The sequence below is a fragment of the Trematomus bernacchii genome, unplaced genomic scaffold (genome assembly GCF_902827165.1).
Source record: "Trematomus bernacchii unplaced genomic scaffold, fTreBer1.1, whole genome shotgun sequence".
Lineage (NCBI taxonomy): Eukaryota > Metazoa > Chordata > Actinopteri > Perciformes > Nototheniidae > Trematomus > Trematomus bernacchii.
This window is the reverse complement of record NW_022987839.1, coordinates 5,672,780-5,699,496: the sequence shown is the minus strand read 5'-3', so window position 1 is coordinate 5,699,496 and position 26,717 is coordinate 5,672,780. Positions and strand designations below refer to the sequence as shown.

The following is a 26,717-nucleotide window of genomic DNA, read 5'->3' as shown; positions in this document are numbered from 1 at the left end:
AGTGAAGCTGCACTAAGTTGAGTTGAATTTTAAATACATGTAGTTATTTTTTTTACTGCTACGTCCCCAATAAGCTCTAGGACAAAAATGGAGACAGACAACACACAACAACAAATAACATTGAGAGAGTCGGGGGGAAAGTGAACACAAGTGCATTTATTTACACCAAAAAATGGAGAGGAAGATTTTAATATATTTTTTCATGAAATTACAGAAATCTGAGATTAAAGTCAGAAAAAAAATCACTGATTAGACCTCAACATTTTCTTTACTAGTGAAAGTCAGAAATCTGATAAAAATCAAATCCTTTTCATGAAAACCTGTACAGTATAATAGCACATCCTGTTTGACTGATTATTCTCAATGTTGGGACATAGCCACCAAAAGATAGAAGTGCCTCTCTTTATATTATGCAGTGTGGCCCTCTCTCCCCTGCTTTCAGCTAGTTTGTAATAACTTGTGTCTCTGTTCACATGTTCCAGATGTGAGATGATAGCTGCATTCTTGAACTCCCACAGGTCTGAACAATATAACGTCTTAGGGGTTTTCCTTATAAATGAAGAGCAAGAAGAGGCAAAAGTGAAGTCTTTGTTCTTGAATGTGAAAGTGAAGCGTCTCTGGCTGTCCGTCACTTTGGATCTGAGTTCAGTTTAGTTGTTTGTTACCCTCTTATTCTCCAAGTCCTCTCAAGCAGTGATTCTCAAATGGGGGTACACGGACCCCTGGGGGTAGGCAGGGAGTACGTGAGATAAAAAAAAGGGTTAATTAAGAAAATACTATGCATGATTACAAAAATAATCATAGTACAATAAGTTAAATAGAAAACACAATTTTATATAAAATATTCCTAGAACCACCAAGGGTTCAAGACCCGTTCTTGTGCTTTTCTGGTGCTTAACTGGTTCTTCTCTGTTTTTACAAGTGTGTGGTCATGTTCTAGTCACTTTGCTCAGCGCTACTGCTTGTTACAACTTGTATTTACCGTACTCGCCATTAACTGTTATTGCTCAGGTTAATCTCGCCCCCCTCCGAGGTAAGCGTGAAGTATTGGTTCTTGCCGGGCAGCCGAGTGGGGTCAGCTAAGAACCGGTTTTCGGTACTGAGAGCCGGCTCCGCTGCGGTGGAACCAGAGCTAAATCAGGCTGTAGCCCGGAACCACGCCGATCGGGAAGCCAGTTGATATTATAACCAGGGCTGTCCCTCCCTACAGGCCGATCATGCAGGCTGCATGGGGCCTCACATTGCGCAGGGGGTCGAACATCATTGAGCTTCTGTTCTTCTGTGGGTTTGTTACTTTTGAGTCTAATGTAAGAGTAAAAAAGATTACGTTCCCACAGAACTAAACTGCATTCTCAATTACGTTTAGCTAGAAACTTATTTTCTCCCACGTTACGTTTGTTATGAACGTATCTTAAATACGTTTATTTTCTACATATCTTTGCCATTTATTGTCTTGCTTATAATAATGATAATAGTCATTTATAAATATCATTTTAGAGCACACATTTGAAATCGAGAATCGGGCTTGATATATGGTTAAATTAAAATCAGTAGGCGAGGCTGTAATTTCACCAGCTGTTACTTTCATGAGCGAGGCAGAAAATAATAGTTTTAACATGCCAAAAAGCTGCTGTTTATTGCACCTCAAACATTAAAACAAATCCAGAGTTACGTGTTTCTGTAAGAAAGGACAGTAATGGCGCATTTCCACTACACGGCCTCGCACGGCCTCGCTCGGTATGGCTAGGTCTCGTTAGGACTGGCTCACTTTATGGCGCATTTCCATTACAGTTTAGGAACTGGGGTAGTATCTATAGTAACGCAGTGTAGGCGGAGCCGTGACGTCATCTTCAATGAGAACCCCAGAAAAACAACACAGCCGTTAGCTGTTAGCACTCAGAGCTCACAGCTCCTCATATATGTTCAGAAACTAGACAAAAGTTAAACAAGTACAAACCACAGACTGCCTGTGTCATGGCGAATACAGTCGCTGGTTTATTTATGTCTGTATAGGCCGTTGTTGTGAGTGTGGACGGTCGGAGCATATACTGCGTTAGCTTAGCCAATCTCCATTTAGAAAACACGCATTTTAAAAGGTTTTTCGCCTGCCGTCTGTCTGCAGACTTGTCAAAGCATTAATTCATGGTTTTTACTAACCGCAGGGATGCAAACTCATCAGGTATGAAAAAGGTGACAAGGATCCGAGCCCCTCGACCCCACGGAATATTAGCTTTAAAATGAGGAATAACAGGATGTTAGCAGTCAGAACAACTGAAGCAGCAGTGTTAATAATAACAGAAACGCCAAAGAGTCACATCTAATAGAAATGTATAAAAGCATTTATTTGAATTGTGTAGCAGTCAGTTTATAATTTTGGCAGCACTGTTGAGCATTTTGAAAATGTATTTTCATGCCTCTGTGCAAGGCTTAGTCTTTCTATCTTTATAGCCAGTGGTGTAAAGTAACTAAGTTCATAAACTCAAGTACTATACTTGGGTACAATTTTGAGATACTTGTACTTTATTTAAGTATTTCAATGTGTTGCTACTTTGTTCTTCTACTCATCTACAGTTCAGAGGTACATGGTGTACTTTTACTCCACTACAGTTCAGAGGTAAATGGTCGATATTTATGTATTTGTATGTTGTTGTTTCTCTTGTAAAGCTTGAGTCTTCAGAGAGAAAGCACCAGAGCTTCTTTCATTGGAGATATTTTTATTCTAAAGGTCTTTTATTTTTGACTAAGTCTCAATGTGTTGAATGCATAAATGAAAGTTTGAAGAAGAAAAGAAAACACATTAAAATAAAAGCTAACAGGTTGAGTTTGTAATAAATTGTGTTTCTATTTTCAAGATGTGAGATGAGTGCCACATTTAAATGTCTGTAAAAAATAAATGTTGGGGTTTTTCTTGTTAATAAAATAGCTAAGAGGACACAAGTGATAATCTCAGTCTTTTGTTTTTTTAATCTTGAAATGAATGATCTCTCCTCTCCAGTGAAGCTGCACTAAGTTGAGTTGAATTTTAAATACATGTAGTTGTTTGTTATACTCTACGGAAGGGGATTAGGACCACACGTGAACTAAATGTGAGATCTGACCAAAAGTGATTTTAGAGAGAAATACAAATGTTTTGTTTCAACAGAATATTGGTGTTTCTGCACATTTTTCTGTAGTGCATAATTTTCTACATACAGAAGAAAGCCCATAACAGTAAGCACCACATGTGTAGTTGGACAAAGTGTCTTGCACTATAAGTGAAGTGTGTGCCATTTGGTGCAAAAGTTAGGTTTTGGTAAGTGTTGATGCAGTTTTGGTTGCAGTGCTTCATTTAGCAAGAGAAATTTGGTGTGTGGTTTTGAGAATTGTGTTAAAGGTCCCATGTCATGCTTTTCTGGTTATTACCCATCCCCTTGTGTGTTATGTAGCTTTGTATGCATGTAAACGGTCTGGAGAGTCAAAAACTCACAAAGTACACCCTGTAGCGAGTAAAACTCTAACACAGAAAATACCTGTCTATGCCCAGAACGCCTCGTTGGAGATTTTAATTTTTCAATTTTTTTCTTGCTGAGTATGGTGACGTAACTGGCATAGTGACGTAACAGCTCCTCACACACACACTCACTCAGCCTTATCTTTTCTCAGCCGCGGTGCTGCGCGGATCTTCGCACACTGTGTTTGTGCTCAGGCTGAGATCCACGGTGTCTCGCTGTCTCGCAGACCCCACGCAGCAACCAGGAAACAACACCAGTAATACAGCTCACACTGTCTGCTCCTCGAGCCTCAAAGGGCGGAGCAGCGAGCCCCGCAACGTCCCCCCAACACGGCACCCAGACCCCACGCAGCATTCTCATCTGTTTGTCATTACTGGTGTCATTTTCTGGTTGCTAATGCCATTGTAACACATAATCACTGATGTTCCGCTGTGACGGTGGTGGACTCATCAGAACAGAGTGGGCGAGCTGACCAATCAGAGCACAGTGGGCTCACAGGGAGGGGGGCGGCATTATTTTAACTATTGTATCTGTTATATTGTGTTGCACTGTTGGAGGAGCCTGTGACCTAAGATTTTCATTGACATATATCTACACTGTAGCTATGTACAAATGACAATAAAAGCCTTGAAACCTATATACATATATATACACAATCAACAGGCACATGTGTATATGTGTGGCACCCCTGGGATGTGTTTCCACATTAAAGAGATATGTATTATTATTGAGTGTTATATGCATTTACTTTTGTACATTTGTTTATTTTCATTTCACTAACGGGGTTGAGAAACACAGTTAGTAGTGAGGCGGAACGTTTGTGTTCGCTACAATGGTTCTGGGGTACCGGTTAGAGGGACGGACGTTTCCGGTGTTTCCTTAGAAGCGATCTGGAAGGAAACATAACACACCGTGTCCTCATTGGTCCTGTTTCGCCGGCTTAATACAGGTTAGTAAACTGTGCACACATCATAATGAATGCCCCATAAGGTTTAATCTAGTACAAGATCTGAGTACTTCTACTTTTACTCTAGTACAAGACCTGAGTACTTCTACTTTTACTCTAGTACAAGATCTGAGTACTTCTACTTTTACTCTAGTACAAGATCTGAGTACTTCTACTTTTACTCAAGTACAAGATCTGAGTACTTCTACTTTTACTCAAGTACAAGATCTGAGTACTTCTACTTTTACTCTAGTACAAGATCTGAGTACTTCTACTTTTACTCAAGTACAAGATCTGAGTGCTTCTACTTTTACTCAAGTACAAGATATATACTTATACCACCTGTTTATAGCCTATGAAAAAAACTATTGGAAAACGAAGGCTAAAGCTAACGTTAGCAGATAGTGACAATGTATGCTAGTTAGCTAGCTCAACGATAATATTGCGACAGGAACACTTTTCAGTGCACATCACGCTCTACCGCTCCAACAGGGAGCTCTGCTCTGAACACCTGAACGGCCCGTTCTAACAGCTGTTCACCAGCGGTCCAGTCTGTGCCACAGTGACTCCGGACCGCACAGTTAATATTAACGAACGCACCGTAGGTAATGTAGCTGCTGAAGCTAGACCCTCATCCCGGAGCAGCAGAGCCTTATTATACATCCATGAGCAGAGCCGACAGGCAGGAAGACTCAAGCACACAGCTCGAGCTTCATTATAATATATAAAAAAAGAACACCATGCGTGTCATGATGGCACATAACAGCTCGCGGCCGCAGATTACTCCGGGTCCCAGACCCCCCCCATACCCCAAAAATATTTTTATTGCAGATCTACATGAATCACACAAACAACCTATTTTGGATTCAAAACGGCGAATTTCGCCGAAAGGGGACAAGTTTGCATCCCTGTAACCGGTATCAGTATGTTGTTACTTCGGCATCATTTTGAAACGTGTATTACAATTAAATCACGGTCAAATATGTCCATCTTGTTGTAGTTGTAGCCCCCTTGCCAGCGATTCTCTCTCTAGTTTAGCATACTCAGCCCGACTCAGCCTCGTTGTCTCTGGCCCTAGACCCACGATTTTATGAGGCCAGAAAAAATGTGAATTATGACCCGCCGGCCGGTACTAGGCCAAGTGGAAACGCAACCAAAAACGGGCCGCTGACGTCACAGCCCTCTTAAACCGTGCTCCGCGCTGTAGTGGAAACGCGCCATAACAGAAGAGCTCTGTGGCTTCAGGCTTGATCGCCGTTCAAATGACAGCGTTGGTTTCCCCAAAAGTGGGCGGGGCTGTAAAGTGACGTAGATTTTACTCTCATCTATTATTCAAAACCATTCTATTTATTCTAACGTAAATTACATGCCAGTGTTTTATCTTTTTATTTAGAGATTTGTTTTTGCACTGGGAATGTTTTCAATTTTCGCTGAATTTATTTATCAACTTTTAATACTTTTTAAGACCCCGCGGACACCCTGATATCTATGGGAGAAACGGCTCACCAGCCTCCATTATTTATTTCTTGCTACATCTTAGCAAGAGATGCCTTTTTCATCTTGTACAAGTACACCTTTTTTTAGCTCTGGTTTCAATGTCCTCCCGGTTTTACGGTCTAGAAAGTGTAGCAGCAGTTTTCATCACTCTCTGAAGAACAAGACATTTATTTTACCTTTTATCACTTTAACCTCAATGTTTAAATTGAAAATGTACAACCTACGGTGGCCGGCAGGTGCAATAGAAACATTAACAGCAATAGGGATGCTCCGATCGCCAATTTTGGGGCCGATCGCCAGAATCAGTATCGGCCGATACCGATCGCCGATCCGATCGAGTGGGAAGATCCCCATAGGCCCCCTATGGGGATCTTCCATTTTAAAGTGATGTTTAAAACTCATTCACTGGCGCTTCCACAAACAACCAACATAATTATTACATTCAAATTAAGTACATTATTGAAGTTTACATTAACTTTGGATAATAACACGGGAGAAATGAGCGGAAGCGCTCTCTCTCCCCTGACAGCCTGTCAGTATCTCATGCAGCTCACTGATCCAGTAATGAGTGACCCGACAGTGAAGAATAAATATATTTATAACTAGTTTAGCTTGTTCCAGAGGTAGATAAAATAGCCAAGTGTGTTAGGTCTAACTTGTGTGTTGCTCCGCTCACCGGTCCGTCACAGCGGGTGGAGCTGCAGGATTTCTGCTTCACACACACTTTGCATACCGCTATTTTATTGTCATTTTCGGACACCTTAAAATACTGCCACACTGGTGAAGCCATGTTGGCGAGCTTGTTTTACCGCGCACTGGGAAAAGTGTCATGTATTTTATGTCATAATTTTACATCATGCGATCGGCATTTTTAGAGATCGGCCGATATAAGATATTTTTATAATTAATAAAACAAAAGACTGAGATTTTAACTTGTGTCCTCTTAGCTCTTTTATTAACAAAATAAACCGCAACATTTATTTTTTACAGACATGTAAATGTGGCACTCATCTCACACCTTGAAAATAGATTTTTTTTTATGTGTTTTGTTTCCTTATTCAAACTTTCATTCATGCATTCAACATATTGAGACTATTCAAAAATAAAAGACCTTTAGAATAAAATATCTACAATGGAAAAAGCTCTGGTGCTTTCTCTCTGAAGACTCAGGCATTAAAAGAGAATGAACATGAACAATCAGCTCTCAGGAACAATGATGGACACACAATGAGTTTAAGAAGTAGAAGAGTTCCTCAAATGACTTCAGGCTATTTCAGTTTACAAAACTCAGCTGTGGCTCCATCATCACAAAGCAAAACTCCAACATGTAGCGGCTGAGTGAATTTGGTCTGGACTCTGTGGAGGAGAGTCATGGTTTCAGAGACGCTGTAGAAGGACAGAATACCTGCTCTGTGATCCAGGTACACTCCTACTCTGGAGGACCGAGGACCTGAGACGGGAGTGCTGATTCTGTTGTAATGAAATGAATAACTGTTTTGGTTACACTCTAAGGACCAAGATTTGTCATTGTATCCAAATCCACCCCCACCCCCTGCTCTCCTGATATTCTTGTATGCGACTGCTGCAGAAACTCCTTCCCCTCTCCACTCCACCTCCCAGTAACAACGTCCAGTCAGACTCTCTCTACTCAGGACCTGAGGCCATGCAGTGAATCTGTCTGGATGACTAGAATAAGACTGATGTTGTTTCATGTATGTTGCTTTTCTGCTCCCCTCAGATAATAACAGATATGTGTATGCTGTGTTTGGATCCAGAGTGATCTCCTGTGAATATTTGAAGAACCCAGCTCTGGTGGTGGGCTCTGCTGCTGACAGTAAAACATCCACTTCAGTCGGTGAGACGTTTGTCCATTCTTCTCTCAGGACGTCCTGTAGTTTGTCTCTGACTGCTGACAGGGCCGCCGTCACGTCCTCAAAGTAGCTCAGAGGACGGATGTTGATGCTGGATGAGTGTGTAGGTTCACTGAGGGCTGACAGTGAGGGGTAGCTGTGCAGAAACTGGTTGTGATCCTCTGTGTGAGACAGCAGCTTCAGCTCAGCGTCTCTCCTCTTCAGCTCAGCCATCTCCTGCTCCAGCTCCAGCTTCTCCTGAAGCTCTTTGACTCGACTCACTTCTCTCTTCTGCTGGGATCTGACCTGCTGCTTCACATCAGAGCTTCTTTTCTCCATGAGACGGATCAGCTCAGTGAACATTTTCTCACTGTCCTCCACTGCTTTATCAGCAGAGCCATTGACGGCCTCCACCTCCTGCTGAAGCAGCTTCACCTCCTTCTCTCTGTCCTGGATTCTCTGCTGGATGTTTTGTCGACTCCCCTCCAGCTCTCTCTGCCTCTCAGTCCTTTCTGCTGCAGCTGACACTGCGTCGTGGCCTTTATGTCCGTCCACCGTGCAGAGATAACAGATACACTGCTGATCAGTGCGGCAGAACATCTTCATCACCTCGTCGTGACGAGAGCAGATGTTCTCCTGGAGCTTCTTGGAGGGCTCCACCAGCTTGTGTTTTTTTAATGGAGCTACGTCATAATGAGACTGGAGGTGTTGGTCACAATAAGAGGCCAGACACTGCAGACAGGACTTACAAGCTCTCAGTGTTCTCCCAGTGCAGACATCACAGGCCACGTCTTCAGCTCCAGCATAGCAGTGATCAGCAGGAGCAGCTTGGAGTCCAGTCTTCTTCAGCTCCTCCACTAAAGCTGCTAACATGGTGTTTTTCAGCAGGACAGGCCTCGGTGTGAAGCTCTGCCTACACTGAGGGCAGCTGTGGATCTTCTTCTCATCCTCTTTATCCCAGTGGGCTTTAATACACTTCATGCAGTAGCTGTGTCCACAGGGAATAGCCACCGGATCCTTCAGTAGATCCATACAGATCGAACAAGAGAAGGTTTCCCGGTCCAGCTGAACTCTTTTCTGCGCCATTTCACCTCTCAGTGGCAGCGAGTGTCTGAGTTTCCCTTCCTGAGCAGTGATGATACCTGTATTAATCAGGTGAAACAGGAGTAATGAGGACACAGCGTGTTATGTTTCCTTCCGGATCACTTCTCTGGTTGTTTTATTACACAACAAAATCATTTAAACATATTAACTCTCTCTAATATGCATTTCATAAACAAACATTTCAATTGTATTTCAAATTCAGCAAACATCTCTTGTACCTCAAATACATTTTTCAACAGTATTAAACCTGTATTAAATACTACTCTTCTATATACTGCAAGTCAAAAGTAGCATATCATGACCCATTGAAACAGTCATGTGACAATTAAACTTCTGCCATTAATTGCATGTTACTAAAATGCATAAACTGGAGAATAATAAGTATGTTAACACTCAGTATTTCAGTCTTAGTGTAAGAAACATCCCAGTGTTAACCTTACTGTTTTTACTAACAGTAACTAACTTATCATTTGCATAAAGTGCATATTTATTCCAAACTCACAATAACTATATCTGTACTGGAAATATTCTGTGTGCGGGAGCCTTCAGAAATAATGTCACACTTGTGTTATTAACGCGGCAGACCCTCTTATTATACATCCATGGGCAGACCACGTTGTCCCCAAAATGGCGCCGCACCGGGGGAGCTATGCTGATACACACACACTATTTCACCCCTTTAAACACGTAAACAGTACTACAAACACTTTAAACTGTTAGCGGACCGTCACATTATATAGGCAAACCTTATGGAGCATTCATTATGATGTGTGCACAGTTTACTAACCTGTATTACGCCGGCGAAACAGGACCAACAATCCTGTGGAACAAATATCCACCATGTTGTTAGCCACCCTGCTAGCATATCGACGGCTAAAGCTACAACGGAGCCTCCCTCCCCCCACCACCCCACCGCTCCAAGCACCACGGCAGGCCGCAAGCCGTTTGCTGTAACGGACAAAGACAAATATCTTCAAGCTGACGACATTATGCATTTAAACAACAAAAATGGACTACATATTTTTCATCTGAACACTAACAGCCTGAGACACAAACTGGCTGAACTCAGGCAACTGTTCATGAACGGTAAGGCAAGCATATTATGCTTTTCTGAGACCAAATTGGACAATTCCATTACAGATTCAGAGATTGAAATTGAAGATTATCTTGTAGTGAGAAGGGACAGGAACGTGAATGGAGGTGGTGTCTGCATGTATATACATAAAGACACCAATTTCAAAAACCGTACTGACCTGCATCATGAAAATATTGAATCTGTGTGGGTTGAAATTCTTTTTGACAATGCTAAATCTGTAATAGTCGGGACAATCTATAGACCACCGGAACAGAGTGACTTTTATGATACATTAGATGGGTGTTTGGCTGATGTGGGGGATGTAGAAACAATTATTATTGGAGACTGGAACACGGATATGCAACGTAAAGACACGTCCGTCTTCAAGTCCTTCAGTAGGATTTGTGATCTGCACGGCTTCAGCCAGCTAATCACCCAACCCACCCGGGTATGTGAAACAACACAAACTACCATTGATCTCATTCTGACCTCTGACAGGTCCAGGATCTCCAATAAAGGGGTTATAGCATGCGGTTTAAGTGATCATTATATGATATTCTGTACCCGCAAAAAGCTAAAACAAAAGGCCGGCTGTCACAAAACAGTCATATCTAGAGACCTCAAAAACTACTCTAGCGAGGCCTTTAACCTAGAACTGGAGAGCCTGGACTGGTCAGATGAGCTCAGTGGTACACAAGTTGAAGAAACATGGCTTGGTTTCAAAAACAAATTCTCTGCAATACTCAATGATTTGGCCCCCCTAAGAACAACCAGGGTAAAAAATCGCGCTGAGCCGTGGATGCACTCCGGCATACTGACCGCCATGAAAACCAGAGACAAAAAATGCTCTGAGTTTCATAAAAGTCAGTCAATGCTTTCCAAAAGCACGAGCAGTGAACTCCAGGCCCACGTGACTGAACTAAAAATTGAAAGAAACAGACTAAGAAATGACGTAAGCTCCATGATCAAAACTGCCAAAAAGAATTTCATCAATGACAAAACTGAGGAAAACAAAAAATAAACCCCGTGAACTTTGGAAATTACTCAATAACCAGCTTGGCTGCAGTAAAAAACTCAAAACGAGATTTTCAAACGTAAACATAAAGACAGATAACAGGCTCATCACAGTCAAACTGGATGTGGCCAAGTACTTGAACATTTTTTTCACAAACATAGCCACAACTCTTGTAAATAAATTACCCTCCCACTCAGGGCTTTTTGGAGTAGATCACATCATGACCTACTACAAAAACCTAGGGGTACGCAAAGATGATTTCAGTCTAGCAAGGGTAACAACTGCAGAGGTACTCATTAAACTGAGCGCCCTCAAACCTAACAAGGCCACTGGCCACGACAATATCCCCTCCAAATTCCTCAGAGACACAGCAACCGCCATCTCACCAGTCATAGCTCACATAATTAACCTCTCCATAAAACAGGGAAAAGTACCCAAAGACTTCAAAATTGCAAGAGTAACCCCCCTGCACAAAAAGGGCAGCAAATTGGACCCAGGCAACTACCGCCCTGTTTCTATACTTACCTCCATCTCGAAAGTCATGGAAAAAATAGTATATGAACAGGTCGAAAAGTACCTCGCAGAAAAGAAACTAATCTATGAATTTCAATCTGGCTTTAGAACATCCCACTCCACTGACACATGCCTTCTTTATTTGAACGACCACATCAAACAAGAGGTGGACGAGGGTAAATACTGCGGCATGGTGATGCTGGACCTACAAAAGGCTTTCGACACTGTCAATCACCCCATTCTGATTGACAAGCTAAAAGCAATTGGTTTTGATAAACTATCGGTGAGCTGGATGCAATCCTACCTGGAGGGGAGAGAACAGATGGTGGAGGTAAACGGTACTCTGTCCCCCCCCCTCCCAGTGAGCTGTGGTGTTCCACAAGGAAGCATATTAGGTCCGTTACTGTTCCTAATTTATGCAAATGACATGTCATCAGCATGTGACTGCAACTTGTTCCTGTTCGCGGACGACTCAGCCCTGCTGGTCTCTGACAGGAGCAGATTGCAGGTTGAAAAAACCCTCAGCTCCGAGCTCGGCAGAATCTGCACCTGGCTCGCCGATAATAAATTATCATTACACCTGGGTAAAACAGAGTCCATTCTCTTCGGTTCGAAACATAATCTCAGCAAATCCGACGACTTCTCAGTTGCAGTGGGTGACATTATTGTCACAAGTAAGAAGGAAATTACATACCTAGGATCTATTCTTGAGGCAAACCTCTCCTGTGACAAAATGGCATCCAATGTAATAAAAAAAGTCAATCAAAGAACTAGATTCCTATACCGGATCTCCTCTCTGGTAAACAAAAACACCCTGAAAACTCTGGCAGGAGCACTCATTCAAGGGTACTATGACTATGCTTGCACGTCATGGTACCATAGCACCTCCAAGGCGCTAAAAATAAAACTTCAAACATCGCAAAATAAACTGGTCAGACTACTGCTTGACCTTTCATCTAGAACCCACCTCACCTCTGCCCACTTTGACAACCTAGGATGGCTTAGAGTAGACGACAGAGTACAGCTACTTGCAATGGGCCTGGTCTACAAGATCCACTACACCTCTATGGTACCCATGTACATGTCAAAATTCTTCCCAAAGGTCAAGGAATACCATGATCATAACACCAGAGGGAGCTCCACAAATCATGTAAAACCCAGATTTGGCACAAAAAAAGGGGAATACACGTTTCGCAATTATGCCACATCAAGGTGGAACGCTCTTCCCACAACTGTAAAGGAAAGTAAAACTATACTTACCTTCAAAACCTCTCTTAAAGAGCACCTTCGGGGGAAAGCATTGCAAAACTGGCCCCGGTAATGGTACAAATCTCAACCTGTCGTACAATGGACAGCTTCCCCCCCCCATCTATGTATATACTCGCATTTTAGACTCTGTTACTAACTGTATATCTGTAGACTTGGTATGTCTTAAATGGCCGGTTAGGATGTATTAGAACGAAATCTAAAATGAAAATTGTAAATAAGCCATCTGTATGTAAAAAACCACCTGTATGTAAATTGTAAATAAGCCATCTGTATGTCAAATATGTCTTATATGTCTTAAATGATATGATGAATTGGAAATGGGGGACCCTGATGTAAACAAGACGAAAGTCTTTCTCTGGTCTGCATCCCCTTAACAATTGTATGTTTTGAGCTGTACTGTACTGTACCCAATATACAAGCTGTTAATAAACTTTTCAATCAATCAATCAAACCAATGAGGACACGGTGTGTTATGTTTCCTTCCAGATCGCTTCTAAGGAAACACCGGAAACGTCCGTCCCTCTAACCGGTACCCCAGAACCATTGTAGCGAACACAAACGTTCCGCCTCACTACTAACTGTGTTTCTCAACCCCGTTAGTGAAATGAAAATAAACAAATGTACAAAAGTAAATGCATATAACACTCAATAATAATACATATCTCTTTAATGTGGAAACACATCCCAGGGGTGCCACACATATACACATGTCCCTTATGAAACAAAAATATATTGTAATATATTGGTAAATATAATACAATATATTGGATCATACATTTCCATATATGGGAAAGTAGTCCTTATATTTTTAAATATATTGCAATATATGCATGGACCATGTATGGCTATATATTGATACATATAAAAAAAATATATTGCAATGAAAACAAAAACTGCACTATACATTTATATGTAATAGTTTTATTGAAACACTCATTTATCTTTCATGAGTTACACAAGTTTACATAAAATTTAACAGATATTCATAAACAGTTATCTCACTTCGTTTTGTATAGTTACCCACTTTATATGAACATATGTTTGATGGTAGCCTATATATAAAAAAAGTACAAATTGTCCATTGAATGATGGAAAATAATATACAGTTTATAAATATATATAGACACACACATATATGCACACATATATATATGCATATATGCACGCATATATATATATATATATATGCATATATATATTCACATATATATATATATATATATATATATATATGCATATATGCACGCATATATATATACATATATGCACGCATATATATCTATGCATATATTACGGCCGACCGGCTATTTGGAGTGGAACGAAGCCCATCCACGGCAGACAGCCCAAACAGTATTCGAATGCGCCACTTCCGACTGATTTCGGGGAGCCCCCCCCCCCTCTCCAGCAATAGATTGATCTGATTGGCAGATTCAAATCTGCGTTGCTGCCTCTGTCTGTTGATTCTGTCGCTGAGTATCAAAGAGAAAGCATTCATCAGGTGCTTCGAAACGGAAAATTAAAAAGAAACGAGAGGAAAATACAGCACCAGAGTCAGGTATGTGTGTGAGCATTTAAAACTATTTTAAATTGAAATAATTGTGCATGTACACTACAAGTAGTCTAGTTGCTTAATCCGTATGTCCCGTCTCTCGGCACTACACCAGCTACTTTAGCTAACGTTAGTTAAATTAGCTATGTTAGTTCCCTCGTGTATAACCGGTCCGCAGCTTTGTGAACATTCAATTTCGAAGATGTTCGATGTTACAGTCAACTGAAGTCGACCCAAAACAGCCAAAAATAGCGGACCTTTAGATCGCTAACATTTTAGCATAAGTCAATGGAGTTTAACATAGCGAAAATGCTATGCAGATCTTTAGTGTTGGTAATGTTATAAGATTGTATGCATAGTGTCCTGCTGAGTCAGTGTGTTAATGAGTCTTGATGTCCCGTTTTTAGTTGCTATGTTGTTCAGGAATTGAGCTAATGCTAGCTAGTTAGCTAAGTTAAGCTATTCAGATGAGATGCTAACTTAGCTTTTATTAGCCGTGTGTTTGCAACGTGTCTAATGTGTTTTAGCAACAATTAGTATTGCTGTTGCTTATTATTAATAACCATAGTCTGGTTAGTTATGGTTATTTCTGTGTATTTTGCAGAAACCATTCATTCATTCTCTACTCTACGTTATCATTATCATCATACTCATCAACCCATTCAACATCCTGTATGTGATTCCACATCAAGCATGATGTATTCTGTGTTGATGATCAGAACCAAGCTAATATAAAGTCCAAAGACTACTTCCTGTCTCCGTGTCAACTCTAACCGGAGTGCTGTTTTGAATAAAACGGCTCCAGCACAAACATCACAAAACACATAAGATTCCCCAATACTATGTGTTCTGATGTTAGTAACTATGTAGGCTAACATTAGTTAGGCTATGTGTTGTGGACTAATGCATTCAAGTTAGTTCACATTTTAGTTGTTATTGCCCCTGCTGACAATTGTGTGGATAATATGTAGCCTACAGTCAATGGCATTTCACATTTTGCTCTCCAGTGTATGTTATTTTAATGTTGACCCATAATACTATATATCTATATATTTTACAGGAGCATTGTTGAAATTCATAGGTCGAACTAAGCCTGCAGAACCACAAGTCAAGAGGACAGAGGAGCCAGATAGCAGTGGTGACTGAGACAGAATAAATAAGGAGAGAGGACCCATGCAGAGAGGCAGACATCAGTAGTGAGGAATCAGACCCAAAAGACACGAGGACAGAGGAGCCAGATCGCAGTGGTGAGGAACGCACTGTCATTTAATTTCACTGTAATTTTACTTTTCACATATCACTTTATTCACTATTCAGCTTAGTTATCCTTGCCATGAAGGAATGAATGATTGAATGGATGAATGTTCTATATTATTTTAATGACAGATTGAACCACAGCAATATTGTTTTAGAGATGTTATATGTTTAACTGCTATGCCTGTCATCTCTGCTCTGTGTCAATGTGTTGTCTCCTGGGTTCTGTAGTGCCCGGAGTCTGTCTTTTTATTTTTTTCCTCCCAAACCCCATCCCCTCAGGACGCCTTTTGCCTCCTGTCAGGTCATCATTGTAATAAGAATTTGTTCTTAATTGATTTTCCTGCCTAAATAAAGGTTCTACTACTATTTATTCAGTTATTTTATTACTGGTACTGCTAATTGCATTATGCGTATTGTTGTATATTGTATATACGTATGTATTTACTACTACTACTTACAAAATCGAGGGTTGTAGCTTTGTGTCAGTACATATTTCAGGGTTTTTCTATGCCTTTGTTAATCTAAATTCTAATACTCATAGGCGACTACCACTCCTGCCGATGCCGATGCCGAGGCCCAGTTCTCCCTTCCCACCACCCCAGGCTCATTGTGCTAGGTAAAACTCTCATTCAATAAAAGTAATCTTTTAAAGGTGGGGTAGGTAATTTTGGAGAAACCAGCTCGAGTGCGCTAGAATTTGAAAATACGCACATGACCAATGAGGGCACGAGATAAGTTTGTGCACAGATGGAAGGCTGACAGGCAGGTAGGTAGGCCATCCAGTTATTTTAGCCGGGCCGGCTCAGATGATTGGTCGTGCTTTTTACAGTATTACGGCTTCCACAGATGATATTTTTTTATGGATTTTTTGTCAAAGCACTTCAGATATTCATTGCTATCGGGATGTTAAGAGCATTCCATGGAATATAACAAAAAGTGTATCTCGAGCCGGTTTCTCAAACATACCTACCCCACCTTTAAAGATGAATGCAATTACATTTAAAAAAGTTTTAAACAGAACTGTTACAGATGCAGATGCTTGGTCCAAATTCCATAAAATATACCAACCAGTAGCGCCACACTCAGACGAAAATGTACAAAGCCTATTCTTCCACTATTTGTATTCCCACATTATTCACCAAGCCAGCCCATGCTTTAATATAGATATTATGGATATTGTTATAATTCCTGCTGTCTTTTGTGAACTTCTAATTATTTGTAATTGTTCTGTTCCACAGATGCTGTAGTAAACCACCATCCAGGGACCAAGACATCAGATATAAGAACATACATTAACACAAGAATTTGTGAGTAAAGGCACGAAAAAAACAAGATTGACGATCAAATAGGGTACAAGACTGTTTTTTTTGGCCCTGTTCCGGACCTTGTTTTAATGAGTGATCAGCTCATGTTTAAAGTTGTCACCAGGTGAAACAAAAACAAGATTGTTAAATAGGATAACAGACTGCTCTTTTTGGCCCTGTATGAAATAACAATGCATCATTTATTAACTATACCTATACAAAATGTAATACATTTTCCCTTCATTATGTAATAACACCTCCTTTTGTAATAATTTGCCCATTATGTAGTAAACAAGTTCAATGCAAATATGTAATACATGTCGCCACATTTTGAAATATATTATTACATATTGCTGTGGTTATTACAAAATGAGTTGCAAACAATAACATTACAACTGTTTATTTATTTATTCAACCATGAATCATCCTTACTCATAATTTAAAAATACTTCAGTAGAATATCTTTCATTGGCCAAAACTAGATCAAGTGTTACCATATTCATTAGCCAACATGTATATCAACATCAATTTTGGGATATATTTACAGTTTGGTTATGGTTACATAATGAATATTACAGTTTTTTAAAAGGGCAACTCACGCATTTTGTAATAACCATTGCAAAATGTAATAATTTATTACAAAATGCAGGGACATTTATTTTATATTGCGTTCAGGCTGTTACAGAATGCAGCAGATTATTACAAAATGTGGGTTTTATTACATAATTACATAAAAATGTTCTTGAGTCATTACATAATGTGTTGTTTATAGGCCTTTTCTTTTATTCTTTCCTTGTCCTTCTTTTAATGAGTATTTTGATAACTGTTACACATTGATAGAAAAAAACAAATTAAGCTTCTCATTATTCAGACTCAGCTCTCAGAGCTTAAGCTTCTTTTAAATGTTGATAAAACCAAGGTAATGCTCTTTTCAAAAACTAAAAAAGACACCAGAGCCTGTTTTAGATATTGTAATTACGCAAGGAATAAAACTTGAAGTGGTTGCCTGTTACAAATACCTTGGTATCTGGCTTGATGATTGTCTCACTTTTAAACTTCATGTCAATAACCTGCTTAAAAAACTGAGGGTGAGGCTAGGTTTCTTTTACAGGAACAAGTCCTGTTTCTCACTTGAGGCCAGAAAAAGGCTCTGTGACCTTTTTACCTGTACTGGACTATGGTGATCTGATCTTTATGAATGCACCTGCCAATTACCTGATCAAGTTAGATGCCGCCTATCACAGTGCACTGAGATTTGTGACAAACTGTAAAGTATTAACCCATCACCGTACCCTGTATGCAAGGGCAGGTTTGCCTTCACTAACTGTACGGAGGCTCAGTCACTGGTACATTTTTATATACAAAGCCATGTTAGGGAAACTTCCATCCTACATCTGCTCCCTGATCTCACGGCGAATTGTAAGTGGCTACTGCCTGAGATCGAATGCTGTGGTTTTATTAAATGTGCCAACTGCTAGGACTGTCTTAGGGAAGATAGCATTTAGATGCGCAGCTCCGCTAACTTGGAACAGTCTGAGCAATTTGGTTCCACTAAATGTTTTTAAAGCAAGGATAGATATTATCCAATCGGAAACTGTTGGAACCTGTAAATGTTACTAGCTATGTAAACTGTAGTCACTGTAAATATGCTGTATGATGTCCTTTTTTGTTTTTCTGTTATGTTTATATGTATTCATGTGGAACCTACTTGCAGCAGGTCACCCTTGAAAAAGAGATCAATGATCTCAATGGGATTCACCTGCATAAATAAAGGTTTGAAATTAAATGAAAGATTTTTTTTATCAGAACATGCATTTCTCCTCATTGTGAACATATATTGCACTCATGTTCAGAATATATGGTACGTACATGGTCTTTTATAAATCTGAATATATATATTGCATACATGTCCCCATATAATTGTGAATATATAGCGCATACATGTCCCCATATAATTGTGAATATATTCTGCATACATGTCCCCATATAAATCTGAATATATAGAGCATACATGTCCCCATATATTTGTGAATATATATAGTACATGTCCCCATATAATTGTGAATATATTCTACATATATGTCCCCATATAAAACTGAATATATAGTACATACATGTCCCCATATATTTGTGAATATATATAGTACATGTCCCCATATAAATGTTAATATATAGTAAATGTATGTTCACATATATACACAACCAATATATTATATATATTTACATATATTACTCAATATATGGAAAGCGGCAATTACTGATGTATTATCCCATATATTACAATATATTATCACAATATATTATTCAATATATATATATTGTAATATATTAACACAATATATTATTCTATATATCTTCAATATATTTTCAATATATTTTGTAGATATGAATAAATATGTTTTTCATGTTGATTATTAATCAGTATCACTTGGTGTAGCCAACAGCAAGATTTCCTTTATTAAATCTTTTCAATTAACCAGTAAATCAGAAAACAAAATAATGCAATATATTGACAGTTAATATATGGGGAAATATATTTTCTTTGCGTAAGGGGTGCCTGTTGATTGTGTATATATATGTATATAGGTTTCAAGGCTTTTATTGTCATTTGTACATAGCTACAGTGTAGATATGTCAATGAAAATCTTAGGTCACAGGCTCCTCCAACAGTGCAACACAATATAACAGATACAATAGTTAAAATAATGCCCCACCCTCCCAGCCCACTGTGCTCTGATTGGTCAGCTCGCCCACTCTGTTCTGATGAGTCCACCACCGTTACAGCGGAACATCAGTGATTATGTGTTACAATGGCGTTAGCAACCAGAAAATGACACCAGTAATGACAAACAGATGAGAATGCTGCGTGGGGTCTGGGTGCCATGTTGGGGGGACGTTGCGGGGCTCGCTGCTACGCCCTTTGAGGCTCGAGGAGCAGACAGTGTGAGCTGTATTACTGGTGTTGTTTCCTGGTTGCTGCGTGGGGTCTGCGAGACAGCGAGGCACCGCGGATCTCAGCCTGAGCACAAACACAGTGTGCGAAGATCCTCGCAGCACCGCGGCTGAGAAAAGATAAGGCTGAGTGAGTGTGTGTGTGAGGAGCTGTTATGTCACTATGCCAGTTACGTCACCATACTCAGCAAGAAAAAAATAAAAAAATGTAAATCTCCAACGAGGCGTTCTGGGCAGTGGCGGCTGGTGGAAAATATTTTAGGTGGGGCTGTGGAAATGGTGACCAAACAATACTAGGCGGGTCCGGGGGGATGCTCCCCCGGTAAACATTTTTGAGAAAAGACCCCCTAAATTATGACTTCTGGTGATGTTAGGGGGGGGGGGAAGGACAATTTGAGGCTTAAAAATATGAGAAGACTGATCAATACCTCCATAATCTTCAGTGTGGTTAGCTACTGTACTGTATGAATCTTCCAAAACTTCCAAACACCTTGTCCTGGACATAGTTTCTACAGCATAAACTGTGCAACAGTACAGTATGCCCACACAAACTGCAGAACACCGGGGCTTTGGGAACACTCAAAATTACTTTAAATGATTTAATTCCCATTTAACCTGTTAAGGAGCTTTTTTTCCCCGTTTTTTGTCTCACGAAACTGTGTCTCAGGGCTTCTTAAAATGTAATAAACTATTCATGTGTCCTACTCAGACGAAACGCAGCTAACTGATGATATGAACCATGTTTACCGAAACAAAACACAAGTCTCACAAGAAGCGTCTAAATGAGCCCTGAGCGAAAAAATGCTAACGCACTCTAGGTATAAATCAATCGATATACTTATCGGATATGCAAAAACAAGCTGAGATTCCACAGATTCTAGAAATATAAGTATCATCACTGAGCGATCAGAACTCGCGACAGGGGAGGCAAATACAGACATCACACGACGTAGCTTTACGTAGCAAAACACGGAGATATGCTCACCTTTTGCAGAATAACAATTCTGATCAAAAACGAGAAAAACGCGGCTGAAGGTTAATCCATAGGTTAATCCAATGTGTCTGTCACTTTGAACAAATTATTGATGATCCATAATTCCATTTTTATGTCAAAAACGGAGTTTTCATTAGCTGCTAATGGTAGCTTCCAGAGTGTATGACAGCTTCCTGTTTTGTCTCCTTGGATACGAGTCCAAACAACTCACAGACTGCACCGGGCGCTGATGTAGGCGCCCTGTGACCATCAGATTTGACAACGCTGATTGGCTGAAATTATGTTTCGGCGGCATAGTTTAAAGATAGCAACAGTTGGCTTCTGCTGCACTTGCTGCACTCTCTGTGCATAGCGCCCAGACGAGTGGGTAATGATACACGGGCAAGGCCAGGCAGGAAACATGTGACTTATCAGTAACTTTAGACATCGTAACACAATTTTAAACGAGATTTTATTGTAGATTATACATTTTACTGATATCAATTATATAATATTTACCTTGTTTATTAAAAATAAAAATAAAAAATAAAAAATATTTTTTTTAAATATATATATATATATATATATATATATATATATTTTATGTGGGAAGAGGGGGGGCGGCGCCCCTAGCGCCCCTATGGGCCGGCCGCCACTGGTTCTGGGCATAGACAGGTATTTTCTGTGTTAGAGTTTTACTCGCTACAGGGTGTACTTTGTGAGTTTTTGACTCTCCAGACCGTTTACATGCATAAAAAGCTACATAACACACAAGGGGACGGGTAATAACCAGAAAAGCATGACATGGGACCTTTAACACAATTCTCAAAACCACACACCAAATTTCTCTTGCAAAATGAAGCACTGCAACCAAAACTACATCAACACTTACCAAAACCTAACTTTTGCACCAAATGGCACACACTTCACTTATAGTACAAGACACTTTGTCCAACTACACATGTGGTACTTTATCTAAAGCACACTCATCTGTTTCCTCTATGTAGAGAATTCTTCATATAAAGATTTTTCAAGTCTAGAAAATATGGGCAGAGACAAAAATATACTGTTGTTCTACTTTTATTTTTCTCCAAAAAGAATTGGTGAACATTCATGCAGAACAAATAGTAACAGTTGTGTAAACAAAATGATGCCTCAAACACAGTAAATGTAAAGGAAAACTTTGAAACAAAAGAACAGAGGAGAGAAAAGGTCTTAGGGTGCATCTCGCCGCCTAGCTGGGTCTGGCCTCAGCAACTCATCCACATCACACGCAGTATCTTCCCTGGCTAAACATCGAGGGAAGAAGCGTCTTGAGTGTCGTATCCCTGGATAGCACTCACATCAATGTCATCACATGCCTCTTCCATTGCCTCCAAAAGAGTCAAGCGCTCGTATGGCTGACGGTCACACCTTCCACCGCCATGCCGAAAATAACTCTTCTATCGGATTTAGAAATGGAGAGTAGGGTGGAAGATACAGAAGCAGAAAATGTGGGTGGTCAACGAACCAGTTTTTGACAGTGGCTGCTCGATGAAAGCTGACATTGTCCCATACAATTACGTATCTGAGCTGCAAAAAACCGTAAATATCCTGTACAATGACTAACTGCACTCAAAACAACATACATTCTTATCGAAACCCAACTTTTGCACCAAATGGCACACTTCATTTATAGTAGCATACTATAGCACACTTATGGCGCGTTTCCACTACAGCGCGCAGCCCGGTTTAAGAGGGCTGTGACGTCAGCGGTCCGTTTGTGGTTGCGTTTCCACTTGGCCTAGTACCGGCCGGCGGGTCCTAATTCACAGTTTTTCTGGCCTCATAAAATCGTGGGGCCAGGGCCAAGACAACCGGGCTGAGTTTGTGACGTCAACGCTCTCGGCTGCTGATTGGTCGGAGAGAATCGTCACAATCTGCGCGCGAGATAATCCATTTTTACAAACAGCATTTTTGTTAACAGAGGAGCTACAACAATGGCAAAGAAAAGCACACCATGGTCGGTCGAGGAAGTGACGACGTCCATTATATTGCAGATGATAAGGTCCAGCGGGTGCTCGACGGGACAACTCGCAATATCAAAGTCTTTCAGGAGGTCTCTACACAGACACTGGACTCTCCAACGGCGTTACTGGAGTCTGCATGGTAAGTTTTTGCTAACGCTCTGTTATTTGCTTGAAAGCTTTGTGTCCCTGCTTTGTGTCCCTGCTTTGTGTCCCTATCTGTTCTAAAGCTCACTTCTAACAAATAAGTCTATTTTATCCTTACATTTATGTTCGACAACCCATGCTTTTATGGAGCCCCGAAGGCTAGCTAGGCAGATAGCATTAGCGAGAGCTATTGTTTGCTAACACCATATGTGCCATTGTTTACGTTCAGTTTGTCTTTTCTATAGTTGTTGTTGCTATTTATAGTATTGTGCTGCAGTAGTTTGTGGAATTTACAAGTCATGTTTCTGTTCTAGATGATTACATTGGGACTAGCGAGGAGGAACAGTTCCGAACAACGTCCTCTGCATCAACAGCACAAACCGAGGAGGAGAGGATCTGGCCCTGCAGGAACGGCAACTGGCCCAGCAGAATCAATGCCATGTCTTATCTTATTGCTTGTTGATAAATAATTGCACCCACCAGCGATCACACAGAAAGATGGCATCATCTAGGCGTCCCTCTGCAGTCAGAAATATCATAAACACCATCGTCCACAAAGCACTGTACAGGGGTTTATGGATTTAAGAGAATACTTATCACAGTGAAACCTTTATCATCTGTTGCAATTAAAGCAAATAAGAGAATAAATACTTGGTTAAATAATACATTTTAACTCTTTAGCAGGACAACTCTGCATACTGTTTGAAATTGAGTTTGCTAGCTTGAGGTCCTCCTCTAAAACATAACATTACATATTTTGTAATGGTATTAAGAATACATGATAAATACATGTAGTAAAAATTACTCAATTGTAATACCCTCGTTGTGCTAGACTCAAACACATTGCTTATATATTTCAAAGAGAAACAAAAGAAAACACCTATACAAAGAGAGCGGTGCACAGCGCTTAATATTTACTTGCACTATATTTCTGTTGATCTGGGTTATTGTGTTGCACTGTTGGAGGAGCCTGTGACCTAAGATGTTCATTGTCATAACTACACTAGCTATGTTCGTATGACAAAATAAAAAACCTTGAACCTTGAGGCTGTGTCTTTCAGACAAACCATCATAATCATATTATTTTATGCTGTGGATACTTTAGCCTCCATCCATGTTAACAATTTTTTACACTTGCATTTATGAATATAGTTCTGTTGTGTTTTACACTTTTGTATTTATGTTTATAGTTTGCTTTGATATTTGCTTAATTTATTAGATTATTATTATTATGGGGGCAGTACTGGTGCTTGAAATTCAAATATTTACTAAATAGTCAATTCTGATAACATTTTTTTGGTTTAAATAATTTGACAAACACATGTATGTGAAAAGAAAAGATGTATTTATGTTCAATACAATACAATGAATATTTAGGTATTACATTATACATTCTAGGTATTCAGGTAGCGCATCAGACCCTCTCGTATGTCCCTGCCCTCCTCTGCACCGTGTGCCACTGCTACCCCTGGTAGACGTAGGTTTTCCTCAGGCATCCTGAAGTTCTCCACCCACTGAGTGTGTGAAAGATGGAACAATCACATTCCACCACTCGGTAGCTCGGTCGGTAACTTCTGAAATACACAAACAAAAGCATACATATTTTAATACGTAAAAGTGGTAGCTACAATTAATTAAATACTTGAAATACTTTGGTCGTATAGGGAGCGTGAGCCTAAACACATTGCTAGTTAGCGAACGTTAGCTTACCAAGTAGCATTGTAGTTAGTAGTGATTCGAGTCGTCCTGTAGTCTCTGCGGCGTAGGAGGACTGCCCGAACTCTCGCGTCAGCTTCTTCTATACCTCATCTTGCTATACGTCGCCTCTTTCGAAACAACTCTTGTCTATTTCTTGTGATAATAAACCACACAGCAAAAAACAAGCAAACGATCGCTTTCACATCTCCACATCCTCCATTGTTGTGTCGCATTGAAGATGACGTCACGGCAGTTTTAAGCAGCGTCGCTCCGCCTACACTGCGTTACTATAGATACTACCCCAGTTCCTAAACTGTAATGGAAACGCGCCACAAAGTGAGCTGGTCCTAACGAGGCCAATCGCGGCCCAGCCATACCGAGCGAGGCCGTGTAGTGGAAACGCGCCATTACATTCCTGACAATAGATCTCAATAGTCATCTTTTATGGTGTAAATGCATTTTTAATAACATTTTTGAATGGAACATTCTCAACATGAATGCATAAATCCAAATAAATATAACTTAAATATGTGGAAAAATACTGTGTTTGAAATGTGTAATTGAAATGAGATGTTAGTTTTTTGTTTTGATATATATATATATATATGTTGTATTCCAGTCTCCCTTCAGATATGTTACGTGGCATGGCATTCAACACAATGCTGCTCACCTCCTTCAGTTGGGAGAAAAGCTGGTTCAGGTTCAGCATTCTGGGGGGACAGGGCTGCTGAGCCTAAAGATGGATCTGTTGGTCCTGGCACCAGGGGGAGGGACAACTGATTTAGTATGAATAGCTGCTAAAAATGTACCTGCATTTATTAAATGTCAGCTAAAAGAGCAGTGAAATTAAAAACCTGTATAGATATTAACAGTACTTAATGTCAGCTTAGTAAAAAAAAAACATAAAAAATATTATTTACAATGGACTACGCTTAGCTAACAGACTAATTTCCATCACTCATGGACCACACCCACCTTTTCTTTGAAAAACTGGGTGACATACTGTCGCCCTCTCTTGTCTTTCTCTCCTTTCTTTTCTCTTTTGAAAGCCTGACTTTGTTAGTCGTTGAGACATGGTTCACACGTAAGTACTAGCATCCCTGCTCCTCACATGCTCTCACTCTCTGCTAGAAAGTGCCGGCAGTGCTGCACCGCGTTTGGAGGCAGGACCAAACCATTATATGTAAATAGAGGGGGGTGTAAGGAGGCTTAGGATAATTAACTTTTGGAAGAAAATAAGTTAAATGAATTGTAAGTTTAGTGAGTACATTATCAATATAACGTCCTATTAATGTTAATTCTTGATGAATGATGAAAGGTTACTTACTAAAACATTCTAATTCTTAATTGTTTGGGCCCCCGTGGTGAGGGTGTTTGGGGTGGCCAATAGGGTGGCCAGGATTCAGCTGGGGGTGGCCACGGCCAGCCACCCCCCAGCTCCGCCACTGGTTGCACTGGGGACATGTCCCCACCAGGCACGTGCACATAGACATCAAAGTGGGCTTGAGCCCCTGCCCTTTTTCTTCCTCCAGAGAAAGTGCCCTTTTTTTACCGTTTTTTAAATAAATGAATATATCTACTGCTGTTTGCGCACAGTTTCCCTTTCCAAAAATATATTGATTGAATACAAAATAAAAATATCAGGTCGGGAAATTAGACAGTGAAGTTCCGATGCTCTCTCCTCCCTCCCTCCCTTCCTCCACGTCTCGCGCACAGCGGTGCGGACATCGGCCGTCACTTCAGACAGACAGGTAGCAGAACCTCCAACTTTACTGTCCCATGTTATGCCGGCTTTTCTTGGCTTGTTTGAAGGTGAGTGGTGATGAACAAATGACTAAACTGCCAGTGCCTCGAGTTTACAGCTAATTAGCCAATAGACAAAAACAAATATAGTTAAAGGTCCCATGTCATGCTTTTCCGGTTATTACCCGTCCCCTTGTGTGTTATGTAGGTTTTTATGCATGTAAACGTTCTGCAGAGTCACAAACCCTCAAAGTACACCCTGTAGCGAGTACAACTCTAACCCCCTTGCGTTGGAAAGTGACGACAATGTCAACATAGGTCGAGTTGG

General features: G+C 40.3%; 2 protein-coding genes across 2 annotated transcripts in view; one reads left to right on the top strand and one right to left on the bottom strand.

Annotated features, from left to right (window-relative positions):
• The first annotated feature begins 4,399 nt into the window (after positions 1–4,399).
• Positions 4,400–26,717, top strand: part of LOC117500356 (tripartite motif-containing protein 16-like) — a 215,503-nt gene continuing 193,185 nt past the window's right edge. The window contains exon 1 of the mRNA XM_034153216.1: positions 4,400–4,440. The gene's annotated coding sequence lies outside the window, so the exon portion shown is untranslated. The remainder of the gene's footprint in view (positions 4,441–26,717) is intronic.
• LOC117500359 (tripartite motif-containing protein 16-like) lies at positions 6,889–8,918 on the bottom strand. Its single transcript, XM_034153219.1, has one exon. It carries the CDS (start codon positions 8,868–8,870, stop codon positions 7,203–7,205), a length of 1,668 nt encoding a protein of 555 aa, XP_034009110.1. The 5' UTR covers positions 8,871–8,918; the 3' UTR covers positions 6,889–7,202.